At 43.5% G+C, this 20,930-nt stretch overlaps 1 protein-coding gene across 1 annotated transcript in view; it reads right to left on the bottom strand.

The window, feature by feature from the left end:
• Positions 1-20,930, bottom strand: part of LOC140391992 (F-BAR and double SH3 domains protein 2-like) — a 346,281-nt gene that overhangs the window by 152,254 nt on the left and 173,097 nt on the right. The window contains 2 exon segments of the mRNA XM_072477113.1: positions 9,984-10,117; positions 16,675-16,819. Of these exon segments, the coding sequence (XP_072333214.1) occupies positions 9,984-10,117; positions 16,675-16,819 (279 nt within the window).

Below are 20,930 nucleotides of genomic sequence, written 5' to 3'. Positions count from 1 at the left end.
GGCGAAGGATCTTGCTAATGTGGAAGGAGGCAAAGCCACCCAGCGTTGAGGCCTGGATAAACAATATGGCTGGGTTCATAAAGTTGGAGAGGATTAAGTTCGCCTTGAGAGGGTCTGCGCAGGGGTTCTACAGGCGGTGGCAACCGTTCCTAGACTATCTCGCGGAGCGTTAGAGGAAGGTCAGTCAGCAGCAGCAGCAACCTTTGGGGGGGGGGGGGGGGGGGGCGTGGATGAGCAAGAGATAACATGACAAGTCAGGGAAACTGACACGTACGGGAGAGAGCCAGTGTACAAAGCTATGTAAATATACTATTTTGCCATGTATATATCTTGCTCCGCGTGATTTCTCGTTTCTTTTTTTTTGTTACGGGTTGGGTTATTGTTTGTAAGGGATAAAAATTGTGTTAAAAACTTTAATAAAAATATTTTTTTTAAAAAAAGGAAAAGCCTGTCATTTGGGTGCAGGGACCACTCTATCCCTACTCCCCACCCTGACATGCCCAGATGAAACAGCAACAAACAAAAACTTATCTTAAAGCCCACAATTAAAAAAATAAAACTAAACAGAAGCTCTAAACTCATTTAAAAAAAGACTAGTCGAATGAGCAGGCGAAAGTCCAGTAAACCACTCCCGTTAACTAACTCTCTCGTCAACAGGGAGACTCCCAAATGGAAAATAAAGCCTTATTTAACTCACACTAGCGCCTAAGGTCGCGTTAAGCAACGACAATAAAAAGAGAAAGGGAACAATAGATTTATGTAATAAACATAGACAACACCCAAATCCAACCAAAGGCATCAAGAGCCCACCGAAACAACGAACATGAAAAGACAAAGTACATAGTGCCCGCTCACAGAGCCATAAAACATTTCAATGAGTCCACAATTTGTCATGGCAAAAAAGTGGGGCGGGATTCTCCACCAGCCGACGGCAAAATTGGGAAATTCGATTGGGCAGAGAATAGCTTCCAATGCCAAAATCAGGGCAGGCATCGGACGGATGCCAAATCACAACCCTCTCTGCATCGTATGACAATGTCTGACTCATGCCCACGGAAGCACCTGGGTGATCCCTGCATTCGAGCTCGCCATTGCATCGCACGGTCCCCATGACTCACGGTCCCACCAAATCCCTGGGCTGGTGGTGGTGAGGATGGGTGGGGGGGCGGGAAGGAGCGCGGGCCACCCAAAGAGCATGCACCCCCCCCCCCCCCCCAGCGAGCCCAGACCAGACCACCCCTCACACCCATCAGACAGAGCACCAAGGCAGGTTGTAACGGTGGTAACAGATGTTTATTGTGTACAAATATTTACAGATCTGTGCCCCAGCCCCGTAACTAAACTGTGCCCTGCACTCGTGACAAGGTAACTTTCTGGCCATACGGGCCCTAACGCTACATCTAGGTGGTTCCCCAGAGCAGGAGTAGAGGCGGCCTGCTGGGACTCCTGAGCTGTGACAAAGGTCAGGAGTGGAGGCGCGCATCTTCTGGGGTGACCAGGCCTGGATGGGGCCGGCTGCTGCTCAGGTGACCCAGCTAACGTGGTGCCACCCTGAGAGCTACCCCCCCCCCCCCCCCCCCCCGGGAGGCTCCAATGCCACCTGGCACTGCCAGTCCTGGAAGCCCGCTCTGGTCAGGGTCTGCATGCTCGCAGCCATAGAGCACAGGGAGTGGACCATCTCCATCAGGGACTGTGCCACATCATGCTACGACTGTGCCACCACCTTCTGGGTCTGTGTCACATCAGCCAGTGACTGCGCCACCTCCCTCTGTGTCCGCGCCACGCCAGCCAGCGCCTAGGCAATGCCGCCGATGTTCTCAGCCATGGCCTGCTCTGACCAGTCCACACTGGAGGAGCGCCGCTGCAATGTCCAGGTGGCCCTGGCACATGGCTGCCTGTGAGGTGGCAGCCCTGTGCTGGTCTTGGCCAGCACCTGCACAGAATACCCCAAGCCTTGGCCATGCAGCTCCATAGCCAAAACTGTCACCCGCAATGCCTCCACCGCGGACGCTACTCTTGCAGTGTTGGCCTGGGTGGCACGCAAGGTTGGCACCACCTCTTGCCCCTACACATGCATGGACTTATTCACCTGCAGGTGCTGGATGCTCGCTTACATCCCCTCATGTAGTCCCTGACTCTCTGATTGCATCTCCACTGTAGTTGGGACTGTATGTTCCAGAAACCCAGGACACGTCTGGATGGCAGCTAGTTCCTGGGGTCGGTCTGCCCTCCGACCGTCCGCTCCTCAGGTGCTCCTACCTCCACCTACTGTACCGGACCAGCTATGTGGTGTGCACCAGATAGTGTCCCAAGAGCCTCTTCACTAAAATGCCCAATCGAGGTGAGTGTCTCTGGGATGGTGGAGGGTGTTGGAGATAGCTGTGACGGAAATTCACTCCTCATCTCCAACCCGAGCTCTGGGGTCTCCCGATTCGCAGGCGGACGTTGGTGTCCAAGCTGCTCTTCTCATCACTGCTCAGCTGACCAGAGGGCTCCGGCTCTGGCTGGGGCTGCCAAATGGACCCTCCCCATCTCCGGCATGTCCTGCATGACACAAGACCACATGCATGGTTAGACCGCAGGACAGGGGTGCGAGGGTGGTGTCGGGGTGAGGGTGATGTATCGACACATGAGTCATGGGGAACCGCAACTCAGCGGGGTCTCACTTCCTTGCCCGTGGCCACACTCTACCTCAGTGACCTCCTGTTCCTTTGGGCCGCTGGCCACGTCCAGGGCCCTCTGCTCAGCCGTGGTGAGCGGCCGCAGGGTTGGTGGTCCCCCTCCAGTCTTCTCTTGTTCCTGGCGTTTGTGCGTGGCCTTCTCCTTGGGGAGGGCTCTGGCACATATGACAGTGTTCGACAGTCCAATGCATGCAGCCCAGAGGGTAGATTGCTGGTGGCCTCTGTGGCCAGGGCAGCCGGCCATGGTGGCTGGTATAGATGCTGGCTTGTGGGGCAGTGTGGGGATTCCACCGTTCCCCGGAGGAAGGGGGGGGTTACTGGTGTGTGGGGGGGCAGGACCGGTGCCAGGGGCACAGTGCTGCCTACTGACCCTGGCCGCCCTGAGGAGGTGGTGAATATTTTTCCGGCACATTCTCCCCGTGTTTGCGTGGGTTTCACCTCCACACCCAAAGATGTGCAGGCTAGGTGGATTGGCCATGCGAAATGTCCCCTTAATTGGAAAAAAATGAATTGGGTACTCTAAATTTATATGTAACAAAAATAGTAGCAGAACGGTGCAGGTGTGGTGTCGATTTTCCACGGATTCTCTGTTGGAGTCAACACTTAGTCTCAGAAACGGAGAATCCAACCTGGTGGTCTTTTTCCTCAAACGTTACTTGAAGACGAGCTGGATAGACCATCCCGAACTTGACTCCATTTTTGTATAAGATGGATTTCACTTCATTAAAAATAGCTCTTCTCTTTGCTAGGTCTGCATTCAAGTCTTGGTACAGTCTAATGGAATGGCCTTCCTGCTTGAGATCACAGTGTTGCCTTGCCCATCGAAGGACCCGTTCTTTTTCTTTAGAATTATGGAAACATACAATCACCGCACGAGGCGGATCTCCAGAACTAGAATTAGGTTTAAGTGAACGATGGGCCCGGTCTAATTCTGGGGGTTGGGAGAGATGCAAATACACCCTCATCCACCATCCCATAGAATATGCTCGAGATATATCCAGTCGGGGCACGACCCTCAGTCCCCTCCAGTAACCCACAATACAAATGTTCTGCCTCCTGGATCTGTCCTCCATGTCATCCAGTTTGTTTTTTAAAGATTTGTTGCATTCAACCACATAAGCAAGATTGGACTTCAGAGAGGTGATCCGATGAAGCCTCCTCCATGCTCATAATAGTGGCTCCATGAGCTTTGACGGTCTTACTTATGGTTTCAAGAACCAAATGAATGGGGCCAATGACTCTTCGATTGATCTTTTAAGATCCACCGACAAGTTTTGATATCGTCTCTCAACTCATCTGCTAAAATGCTGGTGACAGCCTCAGCCATTAGTAAAGTGGTCAGCCACCCCTGCTATCTTATCTCAAGTTGAAACTTCTTTTTAAAAAATTCCAATTAAGGGGCAATTTAGTGAGACCAATCCACCTACCCTGAACTTCTTTGGGTTGTGGGGGCAAGACCCACACAGACACTGGGAGAATGTGCAAACTTCACATGGACAGTGGCCCGGGGCTTGGATTGAACAAGGGTTCTCGGTGCCATGAGACAGCAGTGCATTACCGTGCCGCCCTCATCTCCAGTTGAAACCGGAGAGGCTTCAGATTCAGTCAACGGGTGTCGGCTCGAAATGTTCTTGGCTCTGCCTCCGTTGGGCATCTCAAAGGGGGGATAACCCTACCTGTCTAAAATTCAAAGATTTGTGAAAGGTAAAGGATCTGTGGCGCCAGAAAAAAAGGGCAAAAAGTTCAGCTTTTCAGCGGAAGCCACCTCGTGCGCATCTTCCCCTCACATCGCAGAAGTTGAGCAGGAGGAAAAGTTATGTGAAGGGACTGATGTTAGTGTGTAGTCTAAAAAAAATAAAGGATTATGAGTGATTGTTTATGTGATAGAGGGATGGAATTGTTCAGTGGTGGAGGAGGGAATTAAAGGAGTGCTTTCAAGCACTGTTATGAGAGCTAAGAGAGGTGAAGAGCTGGACTCACTCTTTTTGCTTGTGAGGTAATTGAAACCCATGTTGAGGGTCATGCTGACCCTTTCCATCTCTTGGTTGGCATCCACCATGGGAATACTCGCACAGCTCCTGAGGAACAGTTGTTTCCTCCTTCTTCTGACTCCATCCACGAGGATCTCCAGGGAGTAATTAGCAAAGCAGGGAAGACCTTCTGCACACTCATGTAGCCATGATGCAGCCAGGGTATCTTCCAGAGTTCAGAAATGAAAAATGCAAGCAGGAGCAGTAGCCTTGCTTTAGGAAGTGCAATCTAATTTCGAAGTGCTGTTGGGGTCTTCACTGGAAATTGCATGCAGCACGTAGTGGCCTGTCTGATTCCAAACTCAATCAGGAAGGCAGTCACTTAGTCCAAAGGAATGGAGAACTAGGGGTTAAAATTGTGAGGTGATGTCATGGAGGCTTAGACTGTACATTCATATCTCTGCAGACTTAAGCCCACAGCCTTCTGACTCAGAGGCAATAGCCAAGGTTCAGCAAAACTGCATCCGCTATTGGAAAACTGAATAAACATACGATGTTGAGAAAAAGGGAGTTTTTCCCTTCCTAAGAATTACTTTATTCTTAACTCCACATAGAAAAAATGTACTCCCAATTTAGCTTCATATAACTTCACATAGATACTTTAACATACCTGTTAGCCAATCTTCGTTACATGCGATATAAGCACATTTCCAAAAAGAATTAATAGTTCATATGGTGTAGCAATTGCGACCTTTGATAGCCTGGATAATGCTGCTGTGCCCACTGAGGTTGTGTCAACTTTGAGAACAGTCTACTTATATGTTACATACAATCTACTTGCTGAAACTGCACCTATATTCAAAAGGCATTTTTCCACTCTTTTTGCTGGTTTTAGAAAGTTTTGTTCACCATTCAGACACTATAATGCCCAATCCCAGAAAAGGGGTCAGGATTTTGCAGCCAGTACAAGAAAATCAGTCACGTCAAGTCAGCTTGTTAAGAGTCAACAACAGTTTGTCCACTGACGGAATCAGACACTTGGCTCAGTCTCATGTCCATCAAGGTGTTTTGAGCTTGACCATCCTCCTCCATCCTCAGTATAAAACAGCAGAACCATACCTACAAGTACCCAGCACGTTAAAAACCCTACTGAAATTCTCAAAAACAAGTCAAGGCTCCAGGCTGAAGAGCAAGTCTCCAGTTGAAATTTATTGCAGAGATTCCCAATGTTAAATAATCAATTTTATGGGCAAGTTTTACAAATTTGGGTCCGCCGCAAATCCATTCTCAGGTTTAGTAATATAATAGTAATATCAGCCACTTGGATAACCTGAGCCTCTTATATTTATTACACTTGCACCACCCAACATCTATACGTGATGCCAAGGAATATAACTATAGCAGCTGCTTGTAATCTGCAACTGATCCTCAAGTCTTCAATTTCTTTGAAGATTGACCGAGTTAACAATAGATGAGGAAAATCTAGTTTTAAATTGTTAATTTGGTTATTTTGAAGTCAAGCAAGTTCAATTGATATAATTTATCACCATGTAATAACTTAATATTGATTATGTGATGCTGCCTTACTTCGGTAGTGCAAGGGTTGATTTAAACAGTAACTCTTCTGTATTTTATTTAATTGACCTAATCTATTCTGGGTATTTTCTATATCTTCTTTGTTGCAACACTAGACAGTCCTTCAGGTATCTACAATTCTGTTTTATTCCTGACTCGGTCAGAATTTTTAAAAAAATCTTCTAACACTGAGCATCAGATGCTTTTACAATTATGGAGATAAGCTATCAAATGCAAATTATTTATAATCTATAAGGAAATTCTGTCTCAGGCCCTTATTTAGTCGCAGGAAAACACTTTTCTTTTAAAATACATTTAAGGTAACTTCTTTTTTCTAAATAATTTCTGTGGTTAAAAAGGTTAAAAGATCCTAAACCTTGAGTTTAGTGTATTATTGGAAGAATAAATGACTAGGGAAAGCCAAATGCAATGGAGGAAGAGAAAATCTGGTCCGCATAAATTGGAGTCAAAGGTTGGCAAGGAAAATGGTAGCTGAACAAAGGGCTACCTTCAAAAAGGAGATAACTTACGCACAGCCATGATATGTTCCTTTGAAAGGGAAAGGTAGGGCAAACAAAGCCAGATCTCCCAGGATAACAAAAGGAGATCACATTTCTCCGCAGAGGAGTTAGATATTAAGATAAAGAAGAAAAAGTGTGCATATGACTGATATTTTGCAGAAAATACAATTGAGGGCCAGACTGAATATAGAAGGTTCAGGGGGAAGGTGAAGCAGCCAATAAGAGAAGCAAAGAGTATGAAAGTAAAATATCAACCACTATAAAAGGGAATCCCAAAGTCCTCAATAGGAATATAAACAGTAAAAGGGTGGTAAGAGGAGGAGTAGGGCCAAATAGGGACCAAAAAGATGATTTAAGCATGGAGGCAGAGGGCATAGCTGAGGTATTAAACCAACACTTTTCATCTGTCTTTACCAAGGAAGAAGGTGCAACCCAGGCCATGGTTAAAGAAGAGGCAATTCACACACTAGAAGAGTTTAAATTTTTTAAAAAACAAATCATTTAAGAGATGTAGGCATCTCCAGTCGGGCTAGTATTTGTTGCCCTTCTAAATGAAGCATCAAAAGATACTGAGGGAGGTGAGAATGGAAATTGCAGAGGCAAGTGGCCATAGTTTTTCTGTCTTCCTTAGACTCAGAAGTGGTGGAGGACTGCAAACTTTACACCCTGTTCAAAATAGGGTGTAAAGATAAGCCCAGCAACTGCACGCCAGTCCATTTAACTTTAACGTTGGGAACATTTCTAGAAACAATAATCTGGGACGAAATTAATAATCATTTGGGCAAACTTGGGTTAATTAAGGAAAGCCAACGTAGATTTCTTAAGGGAAAATTGTGTTTAATTTACTTGCTGGAGTTTCTTGAAGAGGCAGCAGAGAGTGTTGATGATGGCAATGTTGTCCATGTGATGTATATGGATTTAAAAAGGCATTTGGTACAGAGCCACACAACAGGTTTGTGGGCAAAATGATAGTTCATGGAATGTAAGACACAGTAGCAATGTGAATATGAAATTGACTGAGTGACAGAAACAGAACAGTGAAAAATTGATTTTTCTTTCAGGCTGGAGGAAGGTTTACAGTGGAGTTCCCCAAGAGTAAGTGATGGAATCCTCTCTTTTCCTAGAATATACTAATGACCTAGACCTTGGTTACAGGGCACAATTTCAAACCCTGTGGATGATACAAAGCTTAGAAGCATTGTGAACTGGGAGGATTGCGTACCACTTCCGAAAGACAAAGACAAGTTGGTGGGATAGGTGGCAAATGAAGTTCAATGCAAAGAAAATGAAGTGATTCATTTTGGTCGGAAGGACATGGAGAAACAATAAAAAAATAAAGGTATAGGGCGGTATTCTCCACTAACCGGCGGGGCGGGCCGTACCGGCGCCGAGGCGTGGCGTGAATCACTCCGGCGTCGGGCCGCCTGAAAGGTGCGTAATCCTCCGTACCTTCAGGGGCTAGGCTGGCGCCAGTGGGGTTGGCACTGCGGCAACTGCGCCAAAGGGCCTCCGCGAGTTGGCGCATGCACGGGAGCGCCAGCGCGTACTGGCGTCATCCCAGCGCATGTGCAGGAGGGTTCTTCTCCACGCCGGCCATGGCGGATCGTTACACCGGCCGGCGCGGAGGGAAAGAGTTCCCCCATGGCACAGGCCCGCCCGCGGATCGGTGGGCCCCGATCGCGGGCCAGGCCACCATGGGGGCCCTCGCCAGGGCCAGATCCCCCTGTGCTCCCCCAAGGACTCCGCAGGCCGCCCGCAGAGCCAGGTCCTGCCAGTACGGACCTGGTCTAATTTACGCCGGCGGGACCGGCCGAAAACGGGCGGCCACTCGTCCCATCATGGGGCGGAGAATCGCCAGGGGGGCTGCTACCAACGGTCCCGCGACTGGCGCAACGCAATTCCCGCCCCCGCCGGAGAATTCGGCAGCCGGCGTCGGGGCGGGATTCACGCTGACCCCCGGCGATTCTCCGGCCCGGCGGGAGGTCGGAGAATCCCGCCCATAATTCTAAAGGGCGTGCAGGAGCAGAGGGACCTGGATATATCTACACAATTTATTGAAGGTGGCAGGACAGGTTGAGATAGGGGTAAATAAAACACACACTGTCATCAGCTTTATTAATAAAGGTATTGAGTGCAAAAGCAAGGAAGTAAAATTGAACTTAATTAACACACTAGTTTGGTCTCAGCTGGCATTGTGTCTAGATTAGCACTTTTGGAAGGATGGAAGGGCTATGGAGAGAGAGCGGGTAAATGGAGTTGAAATCAGCCATGATTGAATGGTGGAGTGGACTCGTTGGGCCGAATGGCCTTACTTCCGCTCCTATGTCTTATGTGAAGGCACTGGAGAGAGAGCAAAAAAGATTCACGAGAATCGTTCGAAGGATGAAGAACATCAGTTATGAAGACAGAATGTAGACGTTAAGACTGTTTTACTTGGAGAAAAGACTGAGCAGATTTGATGGTGGTAGTCAAAATCAAAGTCCTCGGTCTGGACAGAGTAGAAAGGAGTAACTATTCCCGCTCGTGAAAGTATCATGCTGAACACTGACACAAGATGTACATACAACTTCTGGGAATCACTGACTTTTAAAATATAAAATTCAGTCCAAATTATTGAAATGGACATAATAAAACTTTAAAAATTCAAGCAAAGCAAAATACTGCAGATACTGGAAATCTGAAGTAAAAGCTGGAAAATCCAGGTTGGACAGCATCACTGGGTAGAAACAAAGTGAATGTTTCAGATTTTTCTCTTCTCGTTATTTTTCAACTAATCTTAACTTATTGCAATACTGCTTCTCCTGATGCTAATCTAAAAATTAAGCTAGATGACGTTTCATGACAATGGTTACTCTGGCGATTACAATTCTATATTTAAATAAAACGTAGTAAGGAATCCTATCAACATTACTAATAGGGTGGTTGTAATGCAACCGTTTACTAATTCCGCAAATACAATCAAATTTCAGCAAACTTCAAACAGAATGGTCTTCAGATCATCAGTTTTCTCGTAGGCATGCGTCCAGTCATTTACATGAATAAGTACAGATGCGACCAGGTAACATATTTTGTACGTGTTACATGAGAAATATATGTCAGAACATGTGACTTATACAATTAAGTATGAATATCTGAAGAACAAATTAAATGCTGTTTAAATAAATTAAATGTTTGTCTTGAACTAGCAGATGACAAAATATTCCCCATTAATATGTAAAAAAAAAAATTAAACACACTTGGCCTCTATATCTGCTTTCTCCCGCGCTGCATGAGCCATCTGTTCCAGCTCAAAATACTTCTTTTTAGACTTTGCCAGATCCTTCACAGTCTCCTGGAATTCAGCCTGAATCTTTGTCAGCTGATCAATGCACTAGAGAAACAAGATAACACTGCATGTTAGATGCAACACAATAAGAGGAGGGTTTTTCTGGTTAACATGAATACCTGATAATTATGACCACAAAATGATGGAAGGTGGTTGTGGCAACAGAGAAGTAGAAAACTGCTACTTTTATTATGCAGCACAATATAGCTTGCATATTTTTAACCTGCATCCGCCTTAAAAAAGTCAAAAAGCAGTTAAGATATTCCACTACTTCAACACGCAGGAGGTTTATATGCACTCAATTTGAAGTCATCCTTTTGAGTCTGCTACCTCAAGGGGAAATATATTGCAAACATAAAACTATGGATTATACATGAACATATAAATTAGGAGCAGGAGTAGTCCCCTTGACCCCTCAAGTCTGCTCTGCCATTCAAAAAGATCATGGCTGATCCGATTGTAACCTTCATTCCACATTCCTGCCTATCCCCAACAACCTTTCACCCTCTTTGTTAATCAAGAATCCATCCAGCTCCATCTTAAAAATATTCAACGGTCCTGCTTTTACTGCCTTTTGAGGAAGAGAGTTCCAAAGACTCACTCTTCAGAGAAAAAAAAAATTGCCTAATCTGTCTTAAATGAGCAACCCCTTGATTTTAAACAGTGATTCTCTTACAAGAGGAAACATCCTCGTCACTTGCACTCTGTCAAGACCCCTCAGCATCTTAAAAAGGTTTCAATCAAGTCACCTCTTATTCTAAACTCCAATGGGTTTAAGCCTAACCTGGCCAACCTTTCCCCATTCCAGTTATTAAGTCTGGAAAATCCTCCCTGGACTACGTATAACACATTTATATTGTTCCTTGAATAAGGAGACCAATACTGTACATAGAAGTCCAGATATAGTCTCACTATTGTCATGTACAACTGAAGCATAACTTCCCTACTTTTGTAATCAATTCCTGTGGCATACTACTCATTACATCCTGCCAACTAGAGGAAGACCCATTTATGACTACCCTCTATTTCTTGTTAGCTAGCCAGTCTTATGCATACCAATATGTTAGCCCCCCTACACCACATGCTTTTATTTTCCATAATAAACTTATGAGACATGTTAGTAAATCTCTTCTGGAAATCTATGTACAGTATGTCCACAGGTTCGCCTTTATCCAGAGCACATGCAACTCCTTCATAGGACTCTACACTGATTAAACATGATTTCTCTTCCACAAAACCATCCTGTGCGAAAATTGTAATGTACCAATTTAAATGCTCCTGTTCCTTTCGTTCCATCAGTGGATGAAGAGAATGCACTTCGCATTATTTATTTCATCTATCTCATTCTTCAATGCAACACTTCATAGTAAAGAAGGACACAACAGCATTTAAAATGCATTCCCAGGTTGCAATAAACTTGTATCTGGTCAGAATAATCTCCAATGAGTACTAACATTTTCGAGGCTGAACAAAAAAAATATAATGCACATGAACAATTGCAAAACAACTACTTATTAATATACAGAAGATACTTGTCAACGGATTTCACTAATACTGGATGCTGCGTAAACTATATGGGTACTAACTGTCTTATTACTCCTACTGATAGAGATTATTTAACAATTAACCAACAGTTGCAATCAATGACACATTTGATAACAAAATGATTAATGATAATGTCTTCAAACTGGTAAATAGCTTCTATTAAGCAGAAGCATTCCAATTGAAAACATGAATTCATATTAAATCTGGGAAAAACTATATTCTAGAGGATTTTTCAATTTAAAGGAAAAGATCCATGTTCAAAATGTTTTTTCATTAAGTGCAGATTTAACATTCTGAGCCTGAATCTAATGAATAAACCCTAAGATTTATTTTAATGTTTTACACAATGAAAAGCAACAATATTGCTAATCCACCTGCCATGCTGGCCAGCTAAAAGGTGGATACATTGAAAAAATAGACAAGAGGAGGAATACAATACTTTGATATTTATCATCTCCTGGAGCAAGGTTTTATGAAGAATGACAGGTTCTTAATTTCTACTTTTTGCTCATCACAGATAAAAGTGATGAACATGAACAAGAGTTGCACTTCAATATCATACATCAGAGAAATGCTCAGGCTCAACCATTTGCAATAAATTAAACACATCAGGAATATGAGCTTTGAAAATATATTATGCAGAAAATTACACTATGAGGAACAGGAATCCTGTGAAAGTTTGTATGCAAATCGGGACTGTAGATTCCTGCTTATGAAGAAAGACATCTATCTGCTGCTCACATAAGCTATAAAAAGTTTGAAATACTTATTTTGTACAATTACCAGTTATACCCATTGAACAATTATAAAGCAAATCAATATACCACAACTGTTTCTTTCTTGCTTAGCAACTATAATTTAGAACTGCCTTCAATTTTCAAGAAAATAAAGCCGCAATCCACAAGATCATACATTTTAGAAGTTAGCTTTAAAAACTATTATACTTCCAATACTTCAGATGGCCAATGGATCACCAGGTATGCTAGTGAGCTGTATAGGTCAGCAATTTATCAGGTTTAATCACTGGTTTGGACTGATGCGAACTGGTGTAGTGAAAGTCACCATAATTGACCTCTTTACCTTTTCCTTTGCAAGTGGGTGGGGTAAATTAACTAGGGTTCTCACTCCTGAATGCTATTTAGTGATATTCAATAGAAAGTACAAACACACAAATGCTATTTGAGGACTGGATCACACTCAGCAGCAATGCTTCACTGCTGAGCAGCCTGACAAAGCAGAGATACAGGTTCACATCACAAAAATGGCAGCTGAGCAAAGTACTGCGAGAAAACAGGTACCAGTGGACTAATTAGAAATAGAAACGTGGTTTACCATGTTCAGACTGGTGTTCTAATTTTAGTAGGCTTTCACCTGTCATTTGACATTCATTCCCCAAGCAAATACAACATTTTAACTTAATCCTGATACACAACAACTTTAACAGATTCTATGATTCAAGTAGGTTGTCCATTCTATCCAATCTTGTTGCAGAGGAACACCAATTATATGAATTCACCTTTGAGCTTACTTTATTCTAGTAGAAAAGCCTGCATTTCTCAATTAGGTTTCCATAAGTGTACTCACTGGTAATGTCTCAGTGAACCTAAATGCCACTTCTTCAATTTCTTTCACATCCTTCCATGAATTCACTGGCCAAATATAGACAAACACAATGGAGACGTAAAGTTGAAATTAAGACCACTTTATCGAAAAGCAAATCCGTCAGATGTGTTTTAACACAAAAGGGTGTGAGAATGTGGAATGCATTGACCCAGAGACAATAATGCAGAACTAATTGAGGTGTTTAAAAAGGAGATAGACAACTACTTGGAAAGTAATGGCAAAAAAAGCAAAAAGTTGGGATTAAAAGAGTTGCTGTGCCTAAAATAAATTGCACAAAAACATGTTATTTTTATTGTATTCAGATGAACCACAAAAGCTGAATTTTACTTCACATTGTTCACCCTTTGAACAATGTCTCATGACAGAAAACTGCATTACTGAGCAAAACACAAAAAATCAGCAAAATGTTTGAATGGAGTTGAATCCAGAAAGAATTTTTAAAAGCACCCATAAGAAGGCAAAGACAAACAAGTGGTATGCTTTTTCAAGAACAATCTTTATAATCCAAAGCCAGGTTTTTTTTGGAAACCACAGGTAATATTGCAGAAACAAATTGCAGAAACAAAGGTTCATTTTTAGGCCACAAAACTGAGTGACTCTAAATGTTTCTGGTGTTATTGCTTACAAATGAATGAAAGCTAGCCAAAGGTCAACAAAAATGCAGACGGGTTCCAAGTTTTCATTATCCTGGCAATAGACTGAGTAAAGGAAGCGTTCAAATGATAACAAGTTGCTTGTTTGGGGATACACTTTCAAAGTACTTCGCATTAGGCAGTCAGACAAGCCCCTCACTAATTAATTTTTTGTTTGTTTCTACGCAAGGTCCTGAATCAAGCAGACTGCTTGATAATTAGATCATGCAAAAACATTTGAAAAACAAGACTGCAACTTCCTCAATCCTTTCTCTACTGAAATCAAGTTAATTGAATCCAATAGCTCACAATGCATACGCAATGATGGTGACCACTTCAAAATGCAACTCTGTCAACTACTATTCAACAGATTTAAAAATTAATATTGAAGCTTCACCAAATCCCACAGACAGTTATTCTACATTTACACCAGGGATGCAAAGTATTGCTTTAGCCTTTACTAGGTTTTGGAAAATGATCATCTGACAAAAGAAAAATGCAAATAGTTTTTACATCTTCGGGACATAGCAAAGCATTTTGTTCAATTAATTACATTTGAAAATGGAGAACGGAAGAGTCTGCATGGAGGAAAGAATGTCACGGGTTGAGGAGTTCCTTTATGGGGGGGTTGCCTAATACCCTGGAGGTTTGGAGGTGTGTGCATGCATGGTTAGTACGTTTTAATTCTTCTAACATTTTGTGGGTAACAATGCAACCCAGCCAAAACCTGGTCAAATTCCTAGGGGTAAACATCACCAAAAATCTGTCCTGGTCCACCCACGTCGACACTACCGCCAAGAAGGCACAACGGTGTCTATACTTTCTCAGGAAACTAAGGAAATTCCGCATGTCTACACTGACTCTTCCTAACTTTTACAGATGCACCATAGAAAGCATCCTATCTGGCTCATCACAGCCTGGTATGGCAACTGCTTGGCCCAAGACCACAAGAAACATCAGACAGGCCAGTCCATCACATGAACCTGCTTCCCATCCACTGACTCTATTTACACCTTCCGCTGCCTGGGGAAAGCAGGCTGCATAATCAAAGACCCCTCCCACCCGGCTTACTCACTCTTCCAATTTCTTCCATCGGGCAGGAGATACAAAAGTCTGAGAACACGCACAGACTCAAAAACAGCTTCTTCCCCGCTATTACCAGACTCCTAAATGACCCTCTTATGGACTGACCTGATTAATACTACACTCCTGTATGCTTCACCCGATGCAGGTGTCTATGTATTTACATTGTATACCTTGTGTTGCTCTATTATGTATTTTCTTTTTATTTTATTTTCATGTACTAAATGATCTGTTTGAGCTGCTCGCAGAAAAATACTTTTACGGTACCTCGGTACACGTGACAATAAACAAATCCAATTCAAAACCATCTGAAGCTTGCAATTCAAATTGCATTTTCAGATGGTTCCCAGTGCAGTTGCTGTCGTTCTCGAGTCTTGGACTTTTGTTCTCGTTTCCTATTGTCATTTGTGATTTTTCTTGGTTTTATCTGACCATTCCACCTTCTCTTTCACAATTTTTCCCTCTCCTCTGACAAGGATAATAATAATAATCTTAATTAATGTCACAAGTAGGCTTACATTAACACTGAAAGAAGTTACTGTCAAAATCCCCTAGTCGCCACACTCCGACGCCTGTTCGGGAACACTGAGGGAGAATTCAGAATGTCCAATTCACCTAATAAACACTTCTTTTGGGACTTGTGGTCTGGCTAGTTTTTTTAACTCTTTCATTGTATGTGGGTGTCGCTGGCTAGGCCAGACTTTGATGCCCATTCTCAATTGCCCTCAAGAGAGGATGGTGAGCTTTCTTCAACCCCTGCAGACCATATGGCACAGTAACACCCAGTGCCGACAGTAAGGAGTCCCAGGAGTTTGACCCAGCGACAGTGAAGGAACAGCAATATATTTCTAAGTTAGGATGGTGTGTGGCTTGGAAGGGAGCTTATAGGCAGTGGTGCTCCTATGCATCTGCTGCCCGTGTCCTTCTAGGTGATAGAGGTCATGGGCTTGGAAGGTGCTATCAAAGCAGTGTTGGTGTGCTGCTGCAGTGTTGATGGTACACACTGCTACCGCTGTGCGTTGATGGTGGAGGGAGTGAATGTTGAAAATAGTGGATGGGGTGTCAAACAAATAGACTGCTTTGTCCTGGATCGTGTTGAGCTTATAGTGTTGCTGGTCCATTCATCCAGGCAAGTAAAAAACATTCCAACACAAATGGCAGTGGCACAAATGTTACTTGCCACTTGTCAGCCTAAGCTTGGATATTTTCCATGACTTGCTGCATTTGGCTGTGAACTACTTCAGTATGCGCCATGAGTGGTGCTGAACATTGTGCAAATTATCAGCGAACATTTCCACTTCTGATCTTATAATGGAGGGGAATCATTGATGAAGCAGTTGGAGATCATTGAGCCAAGGACACAACCCTGAATCCAGCCCCAAGATAAGGTAAAGCATGCACAATATCGAATTGGTCATTAAAGCTTTGTATGCTGCCAGCCGTTTAAAAATCAAAATAATTATAGAAATTGAACTTACTTCTTGTACTGACCAATGTTCCTTGTAGGAAATTACACATTTATGGAGATTGTCACAACGGCTTGAATGAAGGGAAAGCAACTTAAATTATTTTTCTGGGATAACTGTTTAGTGACAAAATACACTGGAATAATGGAATTTGAAAAGAATATTCATAATTTGCAGATAGTACCTGAAAAACTATGGCTTTCATTGATCCCGAATGAGAAAACATTTCTCAATTAGATAGATTTCCAAATACCTTTTTCAGCTGCTGCTCTTTAATACTTTTTACAATTTTAGCAGGCTCCATGATCTGATTCCTATAATTTTCAGACGCTATGATTCGAGATTGGGCCAAGTGCAAGGTTCCTTCAAGGTATGACTTCCATACTGCAAGCATGCTTCTGTAAAACAAAAACACAAAAAGTAACTATATAGCCAACAGAAACATCTGGTCATAGTTTTTCATCACTCTGCAGTGAGAAATTCTGTGGTTAGTAAGAGACTCGATTGACCTGGGAAATGCCAAATTCTACAAGGCATTCAAACAGGGTTGTTTCAATCCTGGATTTGGATCAATTTCAGCCAAATAAAACTAAAGTTCCCAGTGGAATTAATTTTTATACTCTTAAAATTATATACAAACCTAAATACAAACAAGTGAGTGAGGGGGAGTATGGCACTCGGTCACTTGAGCCTGCTCCGCCATTTAATAAAGGCTGATGTGATTGTGGTTCCTACTTTCCAGTCTAATAACTAAACCCTTTGATTCCCTTGTCAGTCAAGAATCTACCTAACTTGGTCTTTAAAACATTCAATGACCCTGCCTCCACTCTTATCTGGAAAAGAGAATTCCAAAGATTGGCGAAGATCTGAGAGGAACAAAATCTCATCTCCATCTTAAATGGGAAATACCTTATTTTTAAACTGTTTCTCTAATTTCCACCTCTCCCACAAGGGAAAACATCCTTTCAGCATCCACCCTGTCATGTCTCCTTAGGTTTTAAATTCCAAACAATACAAGCCCAACCTGTCCAACCTTTTTGCATTCGACAACCCCTTTATCCAGGAATTAATCGCGTGAACCTTCTCTGAACTGCTTCTAATGCAATTATACCCTTTCTTAAATAAGGAGTTCAAAACTGTGCACAGTACAGTTTCACCAGGCCCTGTTCAGCTGGCGCGAGCTTTCCTACTTTTATATGCCAATCCACGTGCAACAAACAACAAAAACACAGTAGGAACCATCTTCAAACTAGGCTTTGATTCAGCAACTGAAGAAGCCAAAAGACAGATTGAGAATATATCCTCTACCAAAATGACATATGGATTGGTGCTCTTGTCTAGGAAGGCATCACTACATCCAATATAACATGTCTGCAGGATGTGAAAGCCAAAGCCAAAAAGGTGCGACAAGGAATCATGTAATTATGGCACTTTCTTTGATCTGTAAATGCAATTGTTTTAAATATTAATGCTGGGTCAGCATTTATTGCCCATTCTGGAGGGCATTTAAGAGTCACCACATTGCTCTGGATCTGGAGTCACACATGCTCATGTAGGTCAGACCAGGTAAGGATGACCAGGTAAGGATTTCCTTTCCTAAAGGATATCAGTAAACCAGATGAAGTTTTACGTCAATCAACAATGGTTTCATGGTCACCTTTAAACTTTTAATTTCAGATTTTTTATTGAATTCAGATTTCACCACCTGCCATGGCAGGATTCGAACCAGAGTTCTCAGAGAATGACTCTGGGTCTCTGGACTACTAGTCCAGCAACAAGACCACTATCTCCCCTGTTTTTAGGCCCCTTCACAGAGTTAGAATTATTAAACTTCAAGTGGGTTGAAAGTGATTTACATTTGGTGTAGGAGGTTTAGAGGGGATTCGGTGGAAACCACTTCACAGAGAGGATGGTGGGGGATCTGGAACTCACTGCCTGAAAGAGTAGCAGAGGCAGAATCCTGCATCATATTTAAACAGTACTTGGCTCTGGACTTGAGATGCAGTAACCTCCAAGGCCAAGGACAAGGAGCTGGAAAGTGGGATGAGGTAGGATGGCTACTTGTTGGCCAGCATGGACATGGTGGGCCAAGTAGCCTCCTTCCATGCTGTAAATCTCTGATTCTACGGCAAAAATGTTAGTTTTCCTTTGTTTATTTTCTATTACAATCAAGACTGTGGACCAATGTATTTGTATCAAATTACAAAACTAACGTAGGCATTTCAACATCAAAGACAGTAATTGCTTGTAACACTGGATGACGGCCATACTGTACCAACAACAGGACATGACCTTGCTGGATTATGTACGTGTGAAGCAAAAGACTATGGCAAGTGTTTTGCAAACTATTTACCAATGTGACCCCATTTTAAGTCAGTATCTCCTTTTCAAGGGCAATTGGCGACGGGTAACAAATGATGGACATATCAGAAATGTTCACGTAGAACAAATATATAAAATAACTCATGAAAATTAATGTGTCCCCAGCCACCATTAAAAACAAAACCAGCAATAAAGCAGCATAATAACATGCTTATATAATTAAGATTTGCATATAGATCAACGTATGATAATAAACAAAAATACAAAAATTTGTGGTTTGTTTTGAAACCTTATTTTGCCAAGCTCTCCATATTTCCTGGTGACAGAGGACTCCGTGCAGTCCCTTTCTCCTCTCCACACTCACTCAATAGCTCCCCTTTTCACCCCCACCTTCCCGCCTTGCGCATTCATTCAGCAACTCCTCTCCTACCCCATCCTCAATTCGTTCACTCAGCAACCCAGCCTTTCCAACAGCCACCCTGGGGCACAAATTCCCCTCATTGCCAGGCCAGTGTGACTGAAAACCTGCACCAGTTCACTATAGTCAGCTGAGAATTGGGCTCCACTGCTCCTTCCTGGGTAGCTTAGATTTAGATTTATTGTCATGTGTACCGAGGTACAGTGAAAAGTATTGTTCTGCGTACAGTCCAGGCAGATTGATCCATACATGAAAAACATAGGACATAAGGTAAATACACAAGGTAAATACATAGACACAGACATTGGGTGAAGCATACGGAGTGTAGTGCTACACAGTAGAAAAAGATACGTGGAGAAATCAGTTCAGTCCATAAGAGGGTCATTCAGCAGTCTGGTAACAGCAGGGAAGAAGCGGTTTTTGAATCTGATAGTGCACGTTCTGACTTTTGTATCTGCTGCCCGATGGAAGAGGTTGGAAGAGAGAATAATCCAGGTGGGAGGGGTCTTTGATTATGCTGCCCGCTTTCCCAAGGCGTCGGGAAGTGTAAGGCAGCGGGAAGTGTAAACAGAGTCAATGGATGGGAGGCGGGTTTGCGTGATGGACTGGGCTGTGTCCACGACTCTCTGTAGTTTCCTACGGTCTTGGGCCGAGCAGTTGCCATGGCAAGCTGTGGTGCAGCAAGACAGGATGCTTTCATAGAATTTACAATGCAGAAGGAGGCCATTCGGCCCATCAGGTCTGCACCGGCCCTTACAAAGAGAACCCTACTCAAGCCCACCCATCTACCCTATCCCTGTAACCCCCACTTAACCTTTTTTTTGGACACTAAGGGCAATTTAGCATGGCCAACCCACCTAACCCGCACATCTTTGGACTATGGGAGGAAACCGGATCACCCAGAGGAAACCCACGCAGACACGGGGAGAACGTGCAAACTCCGCACAGACAGTGACCCAGCCGGGAATCGAACCTGGGATGCTAGAGCTGTGTAGCAATTGCGCTAACCACTATGCTGCCCATGGTGCATCCGTAAAAATCAGGCAATGGGACTCTGTGTGAGAAGCTCTCTGGCTGCATCGAGGGCATCTTGAAACCCATCGTACAAGATACGCCCAGCTTCTGTCGCATATATATATATATATATATATATAGACAAAGTCAAAAATGCAAGAGAATACTTTGAATGCGAATCTTTGCAGGTAATTAAGTCTACAGGTCCAGACGGAGCCCCTGGAGAGAGGGATAATCACAGGTTAAAGAGGTGTCAATTGTCTCAAGCCAGGATTTCAATCCAGGTAGGATTTCGCAAGCCCAGGCCAGATGGTGGAGGGTGAATGTAATGCGACATGAATCCAAGGTCCCGGTTGAGGCCGTGCTCATGTGTGCGGAACTTGGCTTTAAGTTTCTGCTCGGCGATTCTGCGTTGTCGCGCGGCCTGAAAAACGTTGGAGAACGTTGACCCGAAGATCAGAGGCTGAATGCCCTTGACTGCTGAAGTGTTCCCCGACTGGAAGGGAATATTCCTGCCTGGCAACTGTCGCGCGATGTTCATTCATCCGTTGTCGCAGTGTCTGCATGGTCTCACCAATGTACCACGCTTTGGGACATCCTTTCCTGCAGCGTATGAGGTAGACAACGTTGACCGAGTCGCACGAACCTGGTGGGTGGTGTTCTCATGAGTAATGGTGGTACCCATGTCGATGATCTGGCACGTCTTGCAGAGACTGCCATGGCAGGGTTGTGTGGTGTTGTGGTCGCTGTTCTGA

Source organism: Scyliorhinus torazame, chromosome 15 (assembly GCF_047496885.1).
Source record: "Scyliorhinus torazame isolate Kashiwa2021f chromosome 15, sScyTor2.1, whole genome shotgun sequence".
NCBI classification, from domain to species: Eukaryota; Metazoa; Chordata; class Chondrichthyes; order Carcharhiniformes; family Scyliorhinidae; genus Scyliorhinus; species Scyliorhinus torazame.
This window is presented reverse-complemented; position numbering and strand designations above follow the sequence as displayed.